Source organism: Haemaphysalis longicornis, unplaced genomic scaffold (assembly GCF_048455015.1).
Source record: "Haemaphysalis longicornis isolate Haplotype H1 unplaced genomic scaffold, Haemaphysalis longicornis Haplotype H1 scaffold_8, whole genome shotgun sequence".
Taxonomy (NCBI): Eukaryota; Metazoa; Arthropoda; class Arachnida; order Ixodida; family Ixodidae; genus Haemaphysalis; species Haemaphysalis longicornis.
The window spans coordinates 104,974,470-104,988,928 of record NW_027526445.1 but is presented as its reverse complement, the minus strand read 5'-3'; the positions used below and the strand labels follow the sequence as shown (position 1 = coordinate 104,988,928).

The following is a 14,459-nucleotide window of genomic DNA, read 5'->3' as shown; positions in this document are numbered from 1 at the left end:
GGTGGTCAAAATTAATCCGGAGTCCTCCACTACGGCGCGCCACATAACCTGTGGCGTTTTAATGCGTTAAACCCCATTATCAATCAATCAATTAATTGCAACATTTAAATGAAACTCGGCGTAATGACAAAATCTTCATCGCGCCCAGTTCCAGTATACTGGAGCATCCTTATACAATTATACCTCATTCTGCGCTCCAGCTGCATATATAACGAAAAAGAATTAGGCTTATAGAAATGGCGGCTACTCTTATTAGAAAGATTGATGCACTGGTTTACTTACATACGGCTTACGCACTTCCATCGTTGAGTGTACCCAACATATGCTTGCATGAAAAGGAACGTAAAGTGGGATGGTTGTAAGAGACAGGAGGCACAAAATTATGTACTGGAAGATGAGCCATTCGCGCGTAAAGGTCACCCCACTTCATGCATCATTATCATCAACACCTATTTAGGCGTACTGCAGGACGACGTCCTCCCCTATTCACCTAACCCGCTTTTCTCCTGCGTATAGAGGGGAAACCAAAGCCAGTAAAAGCAGAGGCAATGCAAAATAAACCGAACATAAATTTGGTTGTCAGCTATCTCACTGCCATCTATGTTCCCGTACCTACCCTTCTTTATTCGTCTTTTTATCATGTCTTTTATCGTCTTTTTGCATTTCCGCAACGCATTTTTCGTGCTTTTCGGCTCAAGGAAATTCTGTAATTGGTGAATGCTGCGAGTTTTGTGTTGTTCGCCACAAAGCGAGACCAATTACGGCTGCTGGCTACCTTTTCTTTGTCACCTTATATAAATTAACACCTAATTTCCTCTACAGTCTGTGTATACATGATAAAGACTGAGATTTTATTTTTCACCGATCCTGTTTTTGTGATACTCTCCACCAGTTTTATTAGTTACCGCTTGCTCCTATAGCAATCAAGAGGGACGATGCGTGGGGAAACGTTCTAATGCAGCGTTCTTGCATAGTTTCTGCCCGTATATTGCTCGGACAAACAACCAAGTATTCAGATTTTAAATTGTTTGAAACTACGAAATAAAATGTTTTCTGGCTATAATTTCAACACAGGAAGATTCTGCTATAAAGCAGAGGGTTACCAATGCGTCTTTATTACGAAAAATAGACATAAGATCTCGGCTCTGCAGAGATTGGATGTCAAGCGATTCTGTAACAAAACCAATACACCAGCAACGGGGGTTATGATATGTTTTATTACTTTTCAGTAATGGTTGTGACAATCGCGACAACATTCTTCACGGTATGACTGTTAGGCTGAGCTTCTTAAGTAAACACATTATAATGCCTCGAAGCTCTTGAGAACAATGACCCAGAGTTTTGGCAGTACACGCTGCTGGTTGCATTATCGTTCTTTTTTTCTTTCCAGCACCCCTTATTCAAGCTGATACGCTGGCATCGCAACAATGCGTTCCCCACCCAATCCGTGTGTGCCCTCTTAGGGCGCCCACAACAGGCTCACTCAGCACGCGTCCCAAAAGAGTCACTACCAAAGCACCTATCCGTAGGTGCATGCATACTTCGTATTATCTGCTGTGGGATGCAAAGCGACGCGTAAACCTCTCTTTTCAAAAGAGCGCCTTTAAAAATAAAATACCTCAAGACGGTAGCCATGTCAGCACGAGCATTCACCTCAGTTTTTAATGTTCCGTAAGCAAGCCGAAACATTAACTCGTAGCCAAGTTATCACGAAAACAAAGCAGAACCTTTAAGATTGTCCGAGCGAAAGACGAGAACCTTGGGTGCGCCAGGACTCGGCATGCAGTGCTTGATTTACTTCTCAATAATTCATGGAAGTTCGATAGCATTCCACAGCTGCATGACGTCGCTGCCCACCGTGTTTTCCGCAATCCAATTTTTGGTGCGTTTAATCTGGTCAGGAGTAAAGTAGTTCTTCCAGTCCCCCACAATTCCCTTCCTCACGAAGCCACACCCTTCATGCCTTTCTGTTTTTTCCCCTAGGTTCCCTATGTCTTGCCCAGAGACTCCCCAGAGTTTTGAGGCCCACTGAAGAGACTTCTTACGTCTCACGTATTGATTGTCTTTGAAGAATGGCTTCATGTTTTCCAGGCTGCATGCTTCCAAAACTCTGTTAAATAATTCCTGGTCTTCGCGCAGAGACTTTCCATGTTCCTCCCCGAGAAAATCCGCAACCCTGAGAACTTGCGCCGGCGTGTCCGCTTGGAGATCTTCGTACGTTATAAACAGCACATTGGAATTGTGTCGACGTTCGTACCATGGAAGGAGATGGTCGAAATAGTTACCAAAACGCACCTGAAAAATAAAAAAAAACAATATTTCTTCATGGAAGCATTCTGTGTTTTTTTCTTAAAAGCCAGATGAAGATACGCCATACGGAATGCCATTGCGAGCACATTTCGCTTTTACAGAAATAGTTATCGGATGAAAGTACGCCATTCAATTAGGGCGCTATATGAGGCATTTTTGCTGTTCTTATTTTGCAGTGTCGACATATGTCCAGCAAAAAGTATTGTCAAACATCGGATATCGAACTCCTGAAATTACGCTTTGTTACGACCAATCGCTGCGAAGTGGAGGACCCACATATTTTTTCAAGAAGTGTTTTGAAAAACAAAATATTGAGCCACATTCAATTTGTTGAAGAAAGAAGACCAGTGGAGAAGTTTGTGTGCTATTGGCTGGCTACAAAATCTCGCTCAAAGCGCGTCGTCGTGCTGGTGAAGCGTTCAGAAGTATTAGAGCTAGGTCAACGTTTCGCGTTTTCCCACACAGGGTGTGGGAATGCCAGCCTAGTAGACCAAGCTCACACTGATCTCCCTAATGAGGTCCCTTGTAAACACAAATACATTGCTGAGAAGATATTTTGGGTCAATATACGTTGTCTTATACAAAAAAGAAAAACAAATCTTGCACTCCTCCGTCTAACGACGACGATGGTTGAACGCGAAGCTTCCTCGTGATGAATTCTAACCCCACACTGCGAATATGTGCTGTTCTGGAGGTACACACCACTGTTCTAGAATACCCACAGCAACTATCAGTTGTACACTCCCTAAGCCTAACGTTTGGGTTTGCGGTGTACGGCGCGAATCGGCACCTGCTGCTTAGCGTTCAGTGAGCAATTTTTTGAATGCGTGCCGCTTCGAGGTGTTAAACTCCAATACGTGACGTTAGGTTGAACGCCATAAACCTGAAAATTGGAAGTTAGGGCTTACGTGTTGTGACTATCAGCCTTATGGCGGGCAGAGCAACGCCATTCTAATCCTACGTCGGCCTGTGGGGAACGGCGGTCGATGTTCACCTCACAGCATGACGGTAGGCCCATTTAGGTCGCACTATCACACGTCTGTATCACCTCCTTCATTTTGCGTAGGGTGCGCAACACAGCTGTCACCGTGCTTTGCAGGGAAGCGTTTTAATTTTTCGACACTTTACACACAAAAATAATCATCGTCAGAGAAAGTTGGCTTCCCTGCAAGGCGTAGTGGCGTACAGCGGCGTCAGTGAGGACGATAAAGGTTCGCTTTAATATAATGCTCCGGAGGCCGACATGGGGTTCAAGGATGAGGGTGCACCGTATACCGGAAGAGGAGAACGGGATATTTCGTGTCCATGCACGCAACCCCACTAAGCTCTAAAAGGTAGAATATCAAACGCGAGCATCCTGAACTGTTGTCATCCGTATCTTATGGAAACAAAACGCGGGTAAATTTCCGTGTGAAAGGATTACTGCCCTTATGCCATCTGAAGAAAAACACTCTTCTCTACTCAGAACATAAGCACAACTTTACACGCGGCTTCCGCGCTTTGCTTTAATCCGGCCTAATGTGGTCATTTCTGTTTCTCCGCTCTGCAAGTTTTGACCCACCGCATTGATGGACGTAAAGGTTTGCATACGACTTTCCTTTGACTGCTATATAACGCGCTTTGTTGCTCTCAGGTCTTTCGTTCGACGGCCAGAGATGGCTTCATTGCTGGGGAGTAAATACAAAAATACAGCCGCAAATAGCCGAAAATGCAGGACATACGAACGCACGTTGACGATTCCTCACCGTTCGCTCTTTACGGCCGCCGTGCTCCCCTACCCAGTTTAATCGCTCCACCCGCATAAGAACCCAAGGTTTGGGCAAAGAAATAGTAACCGATTACACTAACCGGAGTGGAGGTCAGGTAGCGATGATATGTTAGGCCACCCACTTACTGCGTTAGCACAGCCACATTAAACGGTGATCTGGCAACTAAGGATACCGCATTTCGAATAGCGGCTTTGGAAACTCAACACACCTGTTCATTCATAACATAGGATGTCTTTTGGTACTAATACTCGTAATTAAAACACGTAAATTCGATTTTGACAGTTTGATTTGGGGCAATGGTTGGAATATTTTAACTGTCATCTTTATCTGAGTTTTCAACCAACAAGACTATAAATTGCATCGAAGTTGTTCACATTCAAAATTCTGAATCGCACTAAAGAACATTTCGCATGGATTTAAGATTTAAATTATCCTTTGGATAAAAAAATGGCCAATGGAAAAAAGTTGGTTTCGCAGCTACACGTAACGGTTTCAACAGTTGTACTTTTATGCTTTCCCCCTTAAGAGGCAATTCCCTACGCATGTTTGAACGATGTGCGGCTCCACTTCGTATCATTTTGGTCTACACAGTGGACTCGGGATAATTCAAACTCGAATGGACCCCAGAATTTTGTTTGAAATATCAGAAGTTTGAATTATCAGAAGTTCTCATAAATGTGACACTGGGCAGCATAGCAACTTGTGTTGCAAGGAAATATTCACAAATTGAAAAAAAAAAACATAACGAGTCGAAGACGGGTTTCTCTTCGCATGAGAGTTCAAGACAAAGTTTTCGACGCCCGTTCATTGCTTTTACACGTGTATGCAGGTAATCGGCTTTATTAGTGATGGTACGTTATATAAGAATTCTAATGTGAAGCTATAGCGCCAGTTGCACCAGATGTTTTTCGGCATGGACAAGCAAAAATTACGAAATAACCGAATTTACGCAACGAAGCAGTTCCAACTAGTCGGCGTTAGGATACATTATAAACATAGTGGGCCAGCCAAAATTTTGAAGTTTGTTTGAATTATCAAAACTTGAATTGTCGCGCGTCTACTGTATTTTCAGTTTTCCGTAGGCTACGATGAAAGAGAGACAAAGGTAAAAAAAAGGTTGGTACCTTTCCCGAGATAAACACGTCCAAGAACCTCTCGAATGATACATCCATAGTTGATTTCGGTGTCTGTCCCAAAGCGAAGTGGTAGTAGGATACTGCGCAGTCGTACGGGTTCCTTGTAACGTATATGTACTTGGCCGTGTCCACTGGCTTAAACACGGATGGGGGCAGATGGGTAGTAATAGGTCCGATTCTCGACGGATTTTCGGCGGGTCGGGCACCAATTACATCGATATTTGGTGTCATGATGCTGAATTCGCCGATATCGTTGGGGGGCATGCCTCGCGTCAGGATATTGGTCGCGATATACTGCATCCAGGTAGTACCGCATTTGGGATACGTAACCAGAAAGACGTCTCCATCTCGCGGTTTGTAGTTTAGGGCCGACCGGATATTTTCTTCTTGGAAAAAACTGTTGAACCCCATACCCTCGTTGCACTCATAAGAGTTGTACATGACCGCTTCGCGTCCATCTGAAAGAAATGCACGGGAAAAAATGATTGCAAAACACACGCGTACATGGATACCATGGACGAAGTGCGACTCGGACTAACGTTTAACTGCGTGTGGGAACGAGATCACCGGAGGACTCAAAGATAACAGGCCTATAATTTGCGTAGGTGCTTCATCTAGAATTTGCTTTTTCTACGAGGGACTAATGCCACGGCAAGCGTAGTTCCCTCAGGTGTGGCGACGTCGGAAACGTGACAGTGTTGCATCATGGCGGACATGTAAGCAGTGTTAATTCAACTCACGCCATCGGGCGAACAGCTTTTCCTTATTGACTAGACACCGTCACTGTTAATTGATAGTGTCGCTGGTTAGTGAGTTTCGCCGCTTTGATAAAAATCCAGAAAGGCTGCTCCCATCCAGTACAGCAATTCTCGCTGGTGTCGTTTAGCAATTGCAAGTGGTCAGTCTGTCTTGATTTTACCCAACTGGACAAACCGCGTCTGCTCACTGGCTAGCCAACGTCACTATCAATAATTAACAGTGAGTGGCTAGTCAGTGAGCAGAAGCGGTTTGTCCCGTTGGGATCAACTGTGACTGCTCTATGGCGGCAATGATGAAGCACTAACCAGACCGTTGCACGCGATGTCTGGGTGGTAAATGAGCTCATATTTCGGCTGTTTTTCAGTGGTCCCCTTAGGCTCCGTTACTGTCGATGAAAGTGCATCTCAATAACATGTAATATTTAATAATCGCCATAGTGATTGTTTAGAAACGCTTCCGACCATTCACCATACCAATTAGAACTGTCAAGTCCCAGCTACCCAACAGCTCTAAAGTAGTGCTATGAACAGCTGCGTGAGCACACATCAGAAACTGAAAATAGCATTTGGAATGTCTCTTGCAAATGAGTACACTGGATTTAAGTGTACTTGTCGTGTGAATCTACAATATGTAATTGAGAATGTTAATTCAAATAACCATGTAAGTTAAGAACATTTAGTTAATTTAATTTTTGCTGTGGACAAACAGCAAACGATAAATGGCTTGCAAACACGCGAACATTACATCACAAAATTCACATTGACGAGTACGAGAACTTTATATTGATATCTGATCGTTAGACATTTTGCAAAATTACGTTGAAAAAGTGTGCCAGAAATACCATCCCAAAGTTTCTTGAGAGCAATAGGAAGTTGTGATTTAGTCGTACGGCGTTCGCGCGTACTGAACGGGTGTACAAGCACGGCTGTTTGATCGCAGATACGTGAAGGAATTTAAGGGAGATATAATTCCAAGTTTAAAAGTCGTTGAAAGAAATAGATTCATTTAAGAAAGAAACTAAAATTCCTAAAACAGAAAGTTTTGAATACGTAAACGACGGAATAAGGAACTTATTTGAACGGTGCCCGATGCGAGTTAACAAAGGGCAGATAGTTGCATCATTCGTACCAGCGCAACACCTACATTACGCAACGCATATATAAGGCAAACGAAATTGATTGCATGAGTGCTTATCAGCTCACTTCAACCGGCCAATGTCCTCTTGCTAAATAACTTGAGTCCCGCCCTTGGTTATAAATTTTGATGCTACGCTCCAACGACAATGTTTAGAGAAGAACTAGGCTAAGTTTATTTTTCTATCAAACTGTTCGCTCAATATAGTTCCCGAAATTCATAATCCACCTAATCAAGCTTGCTAGACTCTATTTTCGTTATAAATACAGTAGAGGAAGGATCCGTTTTGCTTCATAATGTAGTGGAAATATTGGCAGGCAACAGCCATAAAGGACTTCGTAATCACGCAACATCATCACATAACAACAGCATTATTGGTACCCTACTAGTAGACTACTAAATGACACCCCGCGCTACAAAAATAACCAATAGGGTTTAAAAACACAGCAGTAAGATGTACGCCATCATCTTGCAGCCGATATTGCAAAATGTGAGCCCGTTTTTTTTTTTAGTTTTTTTATTTTCAATCAATAAAGGAATCAGAGAGCGGATATTAGTCCGGGATATTGTACCCGAACAGCGGTTGCTACACCTGAGCATGTACACACCCGGTTGCGGTATTCTTTTCCGAGTAGGTGCTAGCCTAGCCCTTCGGAATACTTGCATAACGATAATTAAGAGTTGATAAGCCGGGCTTAGCACTAAAGCGAACAAAAAGGTACCAAACCACCCTTCTTTATGAGAATATATGCACAATTAGGTTAAAATAATATTTTAAAATAAAGACACAAAACAGGGGTCGGAAAACGCTGTGGAAACTGAACATTTGAGCTCCGATTGTTTCATTGACCCACCAACTTTCCCCAAAGCAATATTGGATGTACTCTAGTGAGAAATATGAAAGGGAACACTGGAACGCGTGGCAAACAGCCTCGAAACAGAATTGGAGTGATACGCGGACGGCGCTGTGAAAAACAAAGGAGAAAAGGAAGGCGCTCTTCCACTAACTGTTGGCACTCCCGCCGAATTGGCATTTCTACAAAAGAGCAGCTGCCGTCATTTTGCTGATAATATTGTATGCCCGACAGCCGATAACACGCGCGGTGGGAATTGCAACAAATGTTAGAAAAGCGTCCCCATTTTCACTTTGTTTCCGACGGCGGCCGCTGCGTATCACGCGTAGCTGGGTCTGATGGTGTTTTATGCCGTTCCTGTGTTCCCTTTGGTATTGCTGATAATAGTACATGTTTTTCCCAGCCATATGTTTACGGAGGGGCTGTTTAAGCTTGAGGTTGGTGTGACGGCGCTAGCAAAAAAAAAAAATACCAAAAAAATCTTCGCTGCCCGTAAAGGTTGCACCACCGCCGCAGATAGGATGTTATTACAGAAAAGCTGGCATTCGCACGCCTGCTCCGGTACAAGTTCGAGAGGCATATACGCGTATGCACACGCCTTGCTATACCATTATGAAGGTTATAATCTTTTTTGGGACCCAAAACGCTGAAAAGGTGGTGCAGTCTGCCCTAGTAGTGCAAGGCTGGAGGAGCAGGAGAGCTGGTGGTCGACCTAGCTTCTTCTCCACTGGGATCTTTTATCAGGGAGGGGGGGGGGCATGCCCGGAATGGCCTCGTAAAATCAAGGTAAACGTGCCTTACCTTCCAACACTTTGCCTAGCCTAGCGAGAACATAGCAAAACCTAACGAAATTTTAGAAAACCTAGGAAAACCTAGAACAACTTAGCAAAAGAGTAGGAAGCTAGGTCACTCCCATCTCTGGTGTTTCTCCAGCCCAGCACCAGTAGCTCAACCTGCTCAAAGTTGCTTTTCCAGCCAAAGAAGGGTACCGATACAGGAACCCACAAAAAATTAGTTTTTACAACGATGGCGCCAGCTGATAATATCAACACAAGAAGCTCGCATTTGCTAGACAGCCTTTTCTGCGGCTGTGTGGGGAAGTGCAGTTCAGTGTTTTTTAGTAGTAATTACAAAATAAGCGGCGACGAGACACACTGCTTCGAAATAATTCCACAGATACTTGTTGCCGTGTATATAGCATAACGGTTTTCCGTGATTCTGGAAATAATTTATTGGTAATACACATCACGCCACAAAAATAGTTGTATAACAGGAATTGTAGTTTTCATAAAGGCACTGTTGTTTGATGTGGAGAATTAATTAGGTACATCAATCGTGATACGTTTACTGCAGTGTCTCGTCCGTAAAGAGAACGTGCCGCTTGCCCGGAGGTAGCCCTGTTAAGTTACGTGAGGTGAAAAATGTTTTTTTAATAAAGAATGGAGCGCGATAAGGTAAGTCTAATGAGGTATTGGCGCCTTGATACAGTAAACATTAAAATATCAGTGCGCTTTCCCTCTAAGAAGAAGGATGATTAGCGAAGCTGCCTCAATGCAAGAACTGCCGTAAACAAAACACGTGTTTTTTATTCACCATAGTTACCAGGGAATTGAAAGAACGAAAGTTGGAGTTATAACAGTTTTATTATAAGGCTTTAAAGATCTCATTTCTTCTGGGACACACCAAACCAAACGCTTGGCCCCGCAGGGTCAAACGCGGTCAGTTAAGCTACTGCCGCGAGACGTCCACATTAAAATCTGGCTTCTGCGGAATTGGGAATTTCAACAATGAATGCAGAAAACCTGACTGCAAAGCCTTCCCCCTTCTACCCCCTGACGCGTGCACCCATAACCGGTAACTGGTGGCATGCGTATCAAAATATGATAAAGTCACATCAAACTTGTGGCTTCAGCAGCCCCTCAAGGTGGACGAAAAACAGCATCGGCCGAAACCTTACACCAGAAGCGCCTCAAGAATGAAATACAATATCTTTCGTGTGCAAAAAATTCTAACTGAGCCGAATTACCCGCGCGCGCTATATGTATAAACCGAGGTAATGCAGTATAATTTCAAGAATGTAAAAAGCAAAACAGCAAACGCCTTATGTAATGCCTCCGGGCCCTTAAGACTTCAATAAATGAAATGAAGTGACATGAAATGATATGCATCAAAATCTGACCGACATTATCGATAGCGACCTGCCCATAGCTGCTGTTGCAAACGGGAGTTAGTGCGCCAAAATATTGATGTGTAGGGACGCAACGCTGTGTCCCGTTGCGTTACACTTATTGGTTGACCTAGTGCTAGATTGTCGAAGCCGTCCCGCAGCCGACCTCCTCCAGTTACGCGGTAGCGTAGTGGGAGAGCAGATTGCAGGGGAATTGAGTTCGTTTCGACGAATCAGAGCCGAGAGCAACACCTAACTGCGTTATTACATGGCGTGAAAAGAACAGCGATGGTACAGGAGCATCATGCCAACTCGCTTACAGCATGAGCACACGCAGAGCAATGCTCTTATTACGAGCCTGGAGTGAACTCTTTCGGCTCGCCAAAGGGTGAGAATTCATGACCGTAAAAATGACTTCACGCAGTGCCCGGAAAGTATAAAAACACAAAAACAACCTCCAGAAGTCTGGTAGGATCCGGCATGATAGCAGCTGGAATACGGTGTGCCACAGGCATAGCAGGAAGAGAGCACGACGTTAGTTGAAGGCGGAGACCGAGACAACCTCGAATCCGGCGTTGAGGAACCCGTTCATCCGGATTTTAACTCAAGCAGCAGCCATGAACCATAGAATTTGGGCCGCGGGGCGGCCGCTGGGGTCCGACGTTCAGTGCATGTCGTAGCTCGGAACACGCTGGCTTTACCGCAAAACAGTGAGCTTCACTGCAGTGCACCAAACTTTTATCGCGCGCACAGGATATCTGCGCGCTGAATTGTAACGCTGTCAGCTTCACTTCCCTCGCACTGCGTCCCGCGACTGCCTGTATGAAATGTGGCGGTGGTACCGATCAGTGCCTATGCTAGCGACCCGTAACTGCAATACTGCCCAGTAACCGCAATATACTGGCAAGACTGGACCCTTCTCTTAGCGATGCGAGCGCCAACATGCACAGCTAAACCAAATTGGTAGTATAAGTGCCTGCTCTACAAGAACACTTTATCTCCGAGCGGGTGCTTTGATTCAATCTTTCCGGCTCTTGAGTTTCTGACAGGATGGATTCCTGTTGACGAGCTTCCATTTCTGCGTGCAGTACGTCAGCTGACATGGAAATTTTGAAAGAAAGGGCTTGAACCTGTGTAAACCAGCTCCAACAGGGTCACTTTTGTTTAGAAGAGCCCCGCCATTGTTACGCGAGAACGAAGTAATTTTACTCTTAAAGGAGCACTAGAAGACTTCAACTTCTCTGACTACGGCTCTGTAACAGGCTATAGTGCCACGTTTGTGCAGCTCCCTCCGCTACAGCAAATGGCAAAGTTGGCTACTACAGTCCTCTCTAGAGAACGTCTGCGATGAGAACAGCTCTTATCTTCTGTGTATCTTTCCGAGACGCCGCTAGTATACCGAGGTGATGGAGAACTGACGACAGCTAAGTTCATTTACGACGCGCCTGATGTTCTTGCTCAGCTTTAATCAGCAATACGCAATCACGTACAATCATGTGTTGACGAAAAGTGAGGTGCAAAAACAAGTTTCAAAAGAGCCCTGAACAGCGTCTCAGGAGATGACACCGCCAAACAGCTTCTGTTTGCTTCATTCGGTGCAAAGTATTCTGATGAAGTCGGCTATAGCCTAGAACCTCGACTCAGGCTCCGTGAAGATACTTGTTGCATAATCTCCATTCATGATACAGAGACATTGCCCACGACGTCCTCAACCACCCCTGCTTTTATTCGATGGATCTGAGAACCGGGTACTAGAAAATTGAAGTTGACGAAAGAGACCGGGAGAACACTGTGTTAAAACTACCGAAGGACGGCACCCACAACGTTCCAAATAGTCACGAACACTGTGCTAGCCTGCCTAAAGTGGCACACCTTCCTCGCTGCCTCGATGATGATGTAATTTACTGAAACTTTGAAAGAATATAGTATGTAGTAGAGGTCACCTGCACGTCGGGGTTAACGGTAGTCTTCTAAGGGCCGCCTCTCGAATTTGGGAGTCATTCTTATGGTCTGCGTCATCCTCCCCCCAAGATTCATTCATGACCTTGAGAAGACTTTAGCCATAACTAGATCAACAAGGGCAAAGGGACATGAAATGCGGGCAAATATTTTTCATCCTCCGGGCGTACTACAGGCTGTTGGTCAAATTCTTTGCTAAACTAGCCGTACGTCACGCCATTCACAAAAGACAGTGTTCCGTGCCGCTGCGCGAAAGTGCAGCAGGATGCTATCTCGGAGCTTCAAAAACTGCCTACAACGCCAGCCTGTGCGTCCAATTTTAGACAAGCGTGCTGCGACATAAATTTACACCGACGCAATTGGCGAAAGCGTCGCTTCCGTTTTCGTCCAAAAGTAGTACGGCTGCGACAATTGACATATTTCATCCAAAATAAAGTTGAGAAGCGGGAAAGCATGAAGTTCGTGCAACCTTTTTTTAAAGTACTTCCATTTGATCGTCAAACCTTTCATGAACCAAATCGTAAACGAAGAACGAACCCATGCGACGATGTTTAGCGGAATAATTAAACACTACTACGAACAACCCAAATGCACACCGATGTGTGGTTCATGAGATAGAGGTATACTATTCTACTCCTTCACGATCGACGCGCATATTTTCTGATATAAAACCATTCCTTCTCGCAATTTTTAAGTAACCGCTTTGACACAATAGAAGCCCTGCTAAAACGCACGCTGCGTGCGCCCACACATCCTAACAGCTTTTCACCTGAGAAACCTGTGTAGGCGGAAATGCCTTTGTGTTTTCACAGAACGCTATCTGCCTACGAAGAAAATTTTCGCTTTAAAAAGGAATCGTCTACGCCACGTTTAGTCAAAGGAAGAGAAAACATACCGGGTTTCCGAGGAAGAGCGCCTCGCCGTAATATGGACACTAGTTTTTGCTTTTTGGTTTGCGGCGTGCCGTTTGAGGTGGTAACAGACCACCACTCGCTGTGCTGGCTCGCAAACATGAAGGACCCCTCTCGCAGTCTGGATTGCCATCACTTACAATTACGCAAGAAATACTCGGACGTATACTGCCCATCACGCAACCCTGGAAACGCTCCACCACAGGACCCTGATGAAGTTGGGGTGTTCATCGCCATCATGACGGAGACCAACCCTGCCACTCATCAGCGTTCTAACCCCAAGCGGCGTGTCATGATAGACAACCTCGAAGGGCACGGTGTCGCCGCGCCAATGTCTTTCAGGCGAAACTTACGTGCAGTCTACCTCAGAAACCCGTCTTCGTCAAGAAAATTTTGGACCCCAGAATGAAGTGCACTTCTGCTCGTCATCCCCATAGACCTTCGTGACGAAATTTTAACAGCTCGACCCCTTCGTTATCAAGTCCATCGCGTAACTGAAAACCGTATTTATACGCTTGTCAACTTCACTGGCCCCCGCGCCTGCACCAGACGTGTGGAAACCATGGCGGACTAAGGCTGCTTTAGTAAGTATGAAGTATATTTAAGAAAACTTGTGCTGCTCGTAGAACTTTTAGAATACACAAGCTCGAAGAAGCATTCAACAAATTGATGTGCACTAGTGATCGTCGGCCGAACAAATGTCCTAGCATTTCCTCTGCATGCATTTATCTAGATATAGCTCATTACTAGAAACATTCATACAGATAGAAAATATTTTATGGTAAACAACATCTATAACAGTAACGCAAATACACACATTTTCGTTATCAAAACAAGATAGGCGGTGCAGCATAAATACAAAATGCTCACGCGCAAGACATCCGGGTGCGGATTGAAAATATCGACAAAATCTAATAACGTAATACACAGCTAAAAAGGGATGGTTCGCGGCAATATTTTTGATACTCTCATTGGAATCGCTTATTCTTTGTAACAGTGTATTAGGCTACTTTTGATATTATACTCGATCCCACGATAGCTTGCTTTGCGTGGTTCAGTGCTTCTTTAGTACATCCTTCAGTACTTCTGCAATTCCTTACCCTAGCCGGTTAATATTGCCAACTGCTTCTCAAGGTTTGGCGGACGACCTGTAGTTTGGCTCTTGATAGCTGTGAGTGGGGTTTCTGTATGTTTGAAAGTTCAATGTCCGCGCCTAAATCTATCATATGTATTGTTTTCCTGGTCCTGCAAATCAGACTAAATACTGTGCATTAACCCATCACCATCCTGTACAATGCCTGCCGGTTATGCGAATGGGAGGACAAAACTGAAGAGTCCGAAGGCAAAACCAGCGTCTAGATTTACTTACGCATAAGCCCGTGGAGGTTACTTTTGTCGTCAGCTTCAAACTGAGAGCAGACTTGCCTGAAACATTAGGCAACGGGGGGGGGGGGGGGAAA

The 14,459-nt window shown here is 44.6% G+C and overlaps 1 protein-coding gene across 1 annotated transcript; it reads right to left on the bottom strand.

Annotated features, from left to right (window-relative positions):
- Positions 1-1,054: 1,054 nt before the first annotated feature.
- LOC144148829 (sulfotransferase ssu-1-like) lies at positions 1,055-14,459 on the bottom strand. The gene is made up of 3 exons (XM_077680346.1): positions 14,369-14,459; positions 5,204-5,673; positions 1,055-2,295 (listed from the first exon to the last, which is right to left on the bottom strand). Exons 1-3 carry the CDS (start codon positions 14,370-14,372, stop codon positions 1,810-1,812), a joined length of 960 nt encoding a protein of 319 aa, XP_077536472.1. The 5' UTR covers positions 14,373-14,459; the 3' UTR covers positions 1,055-1,809.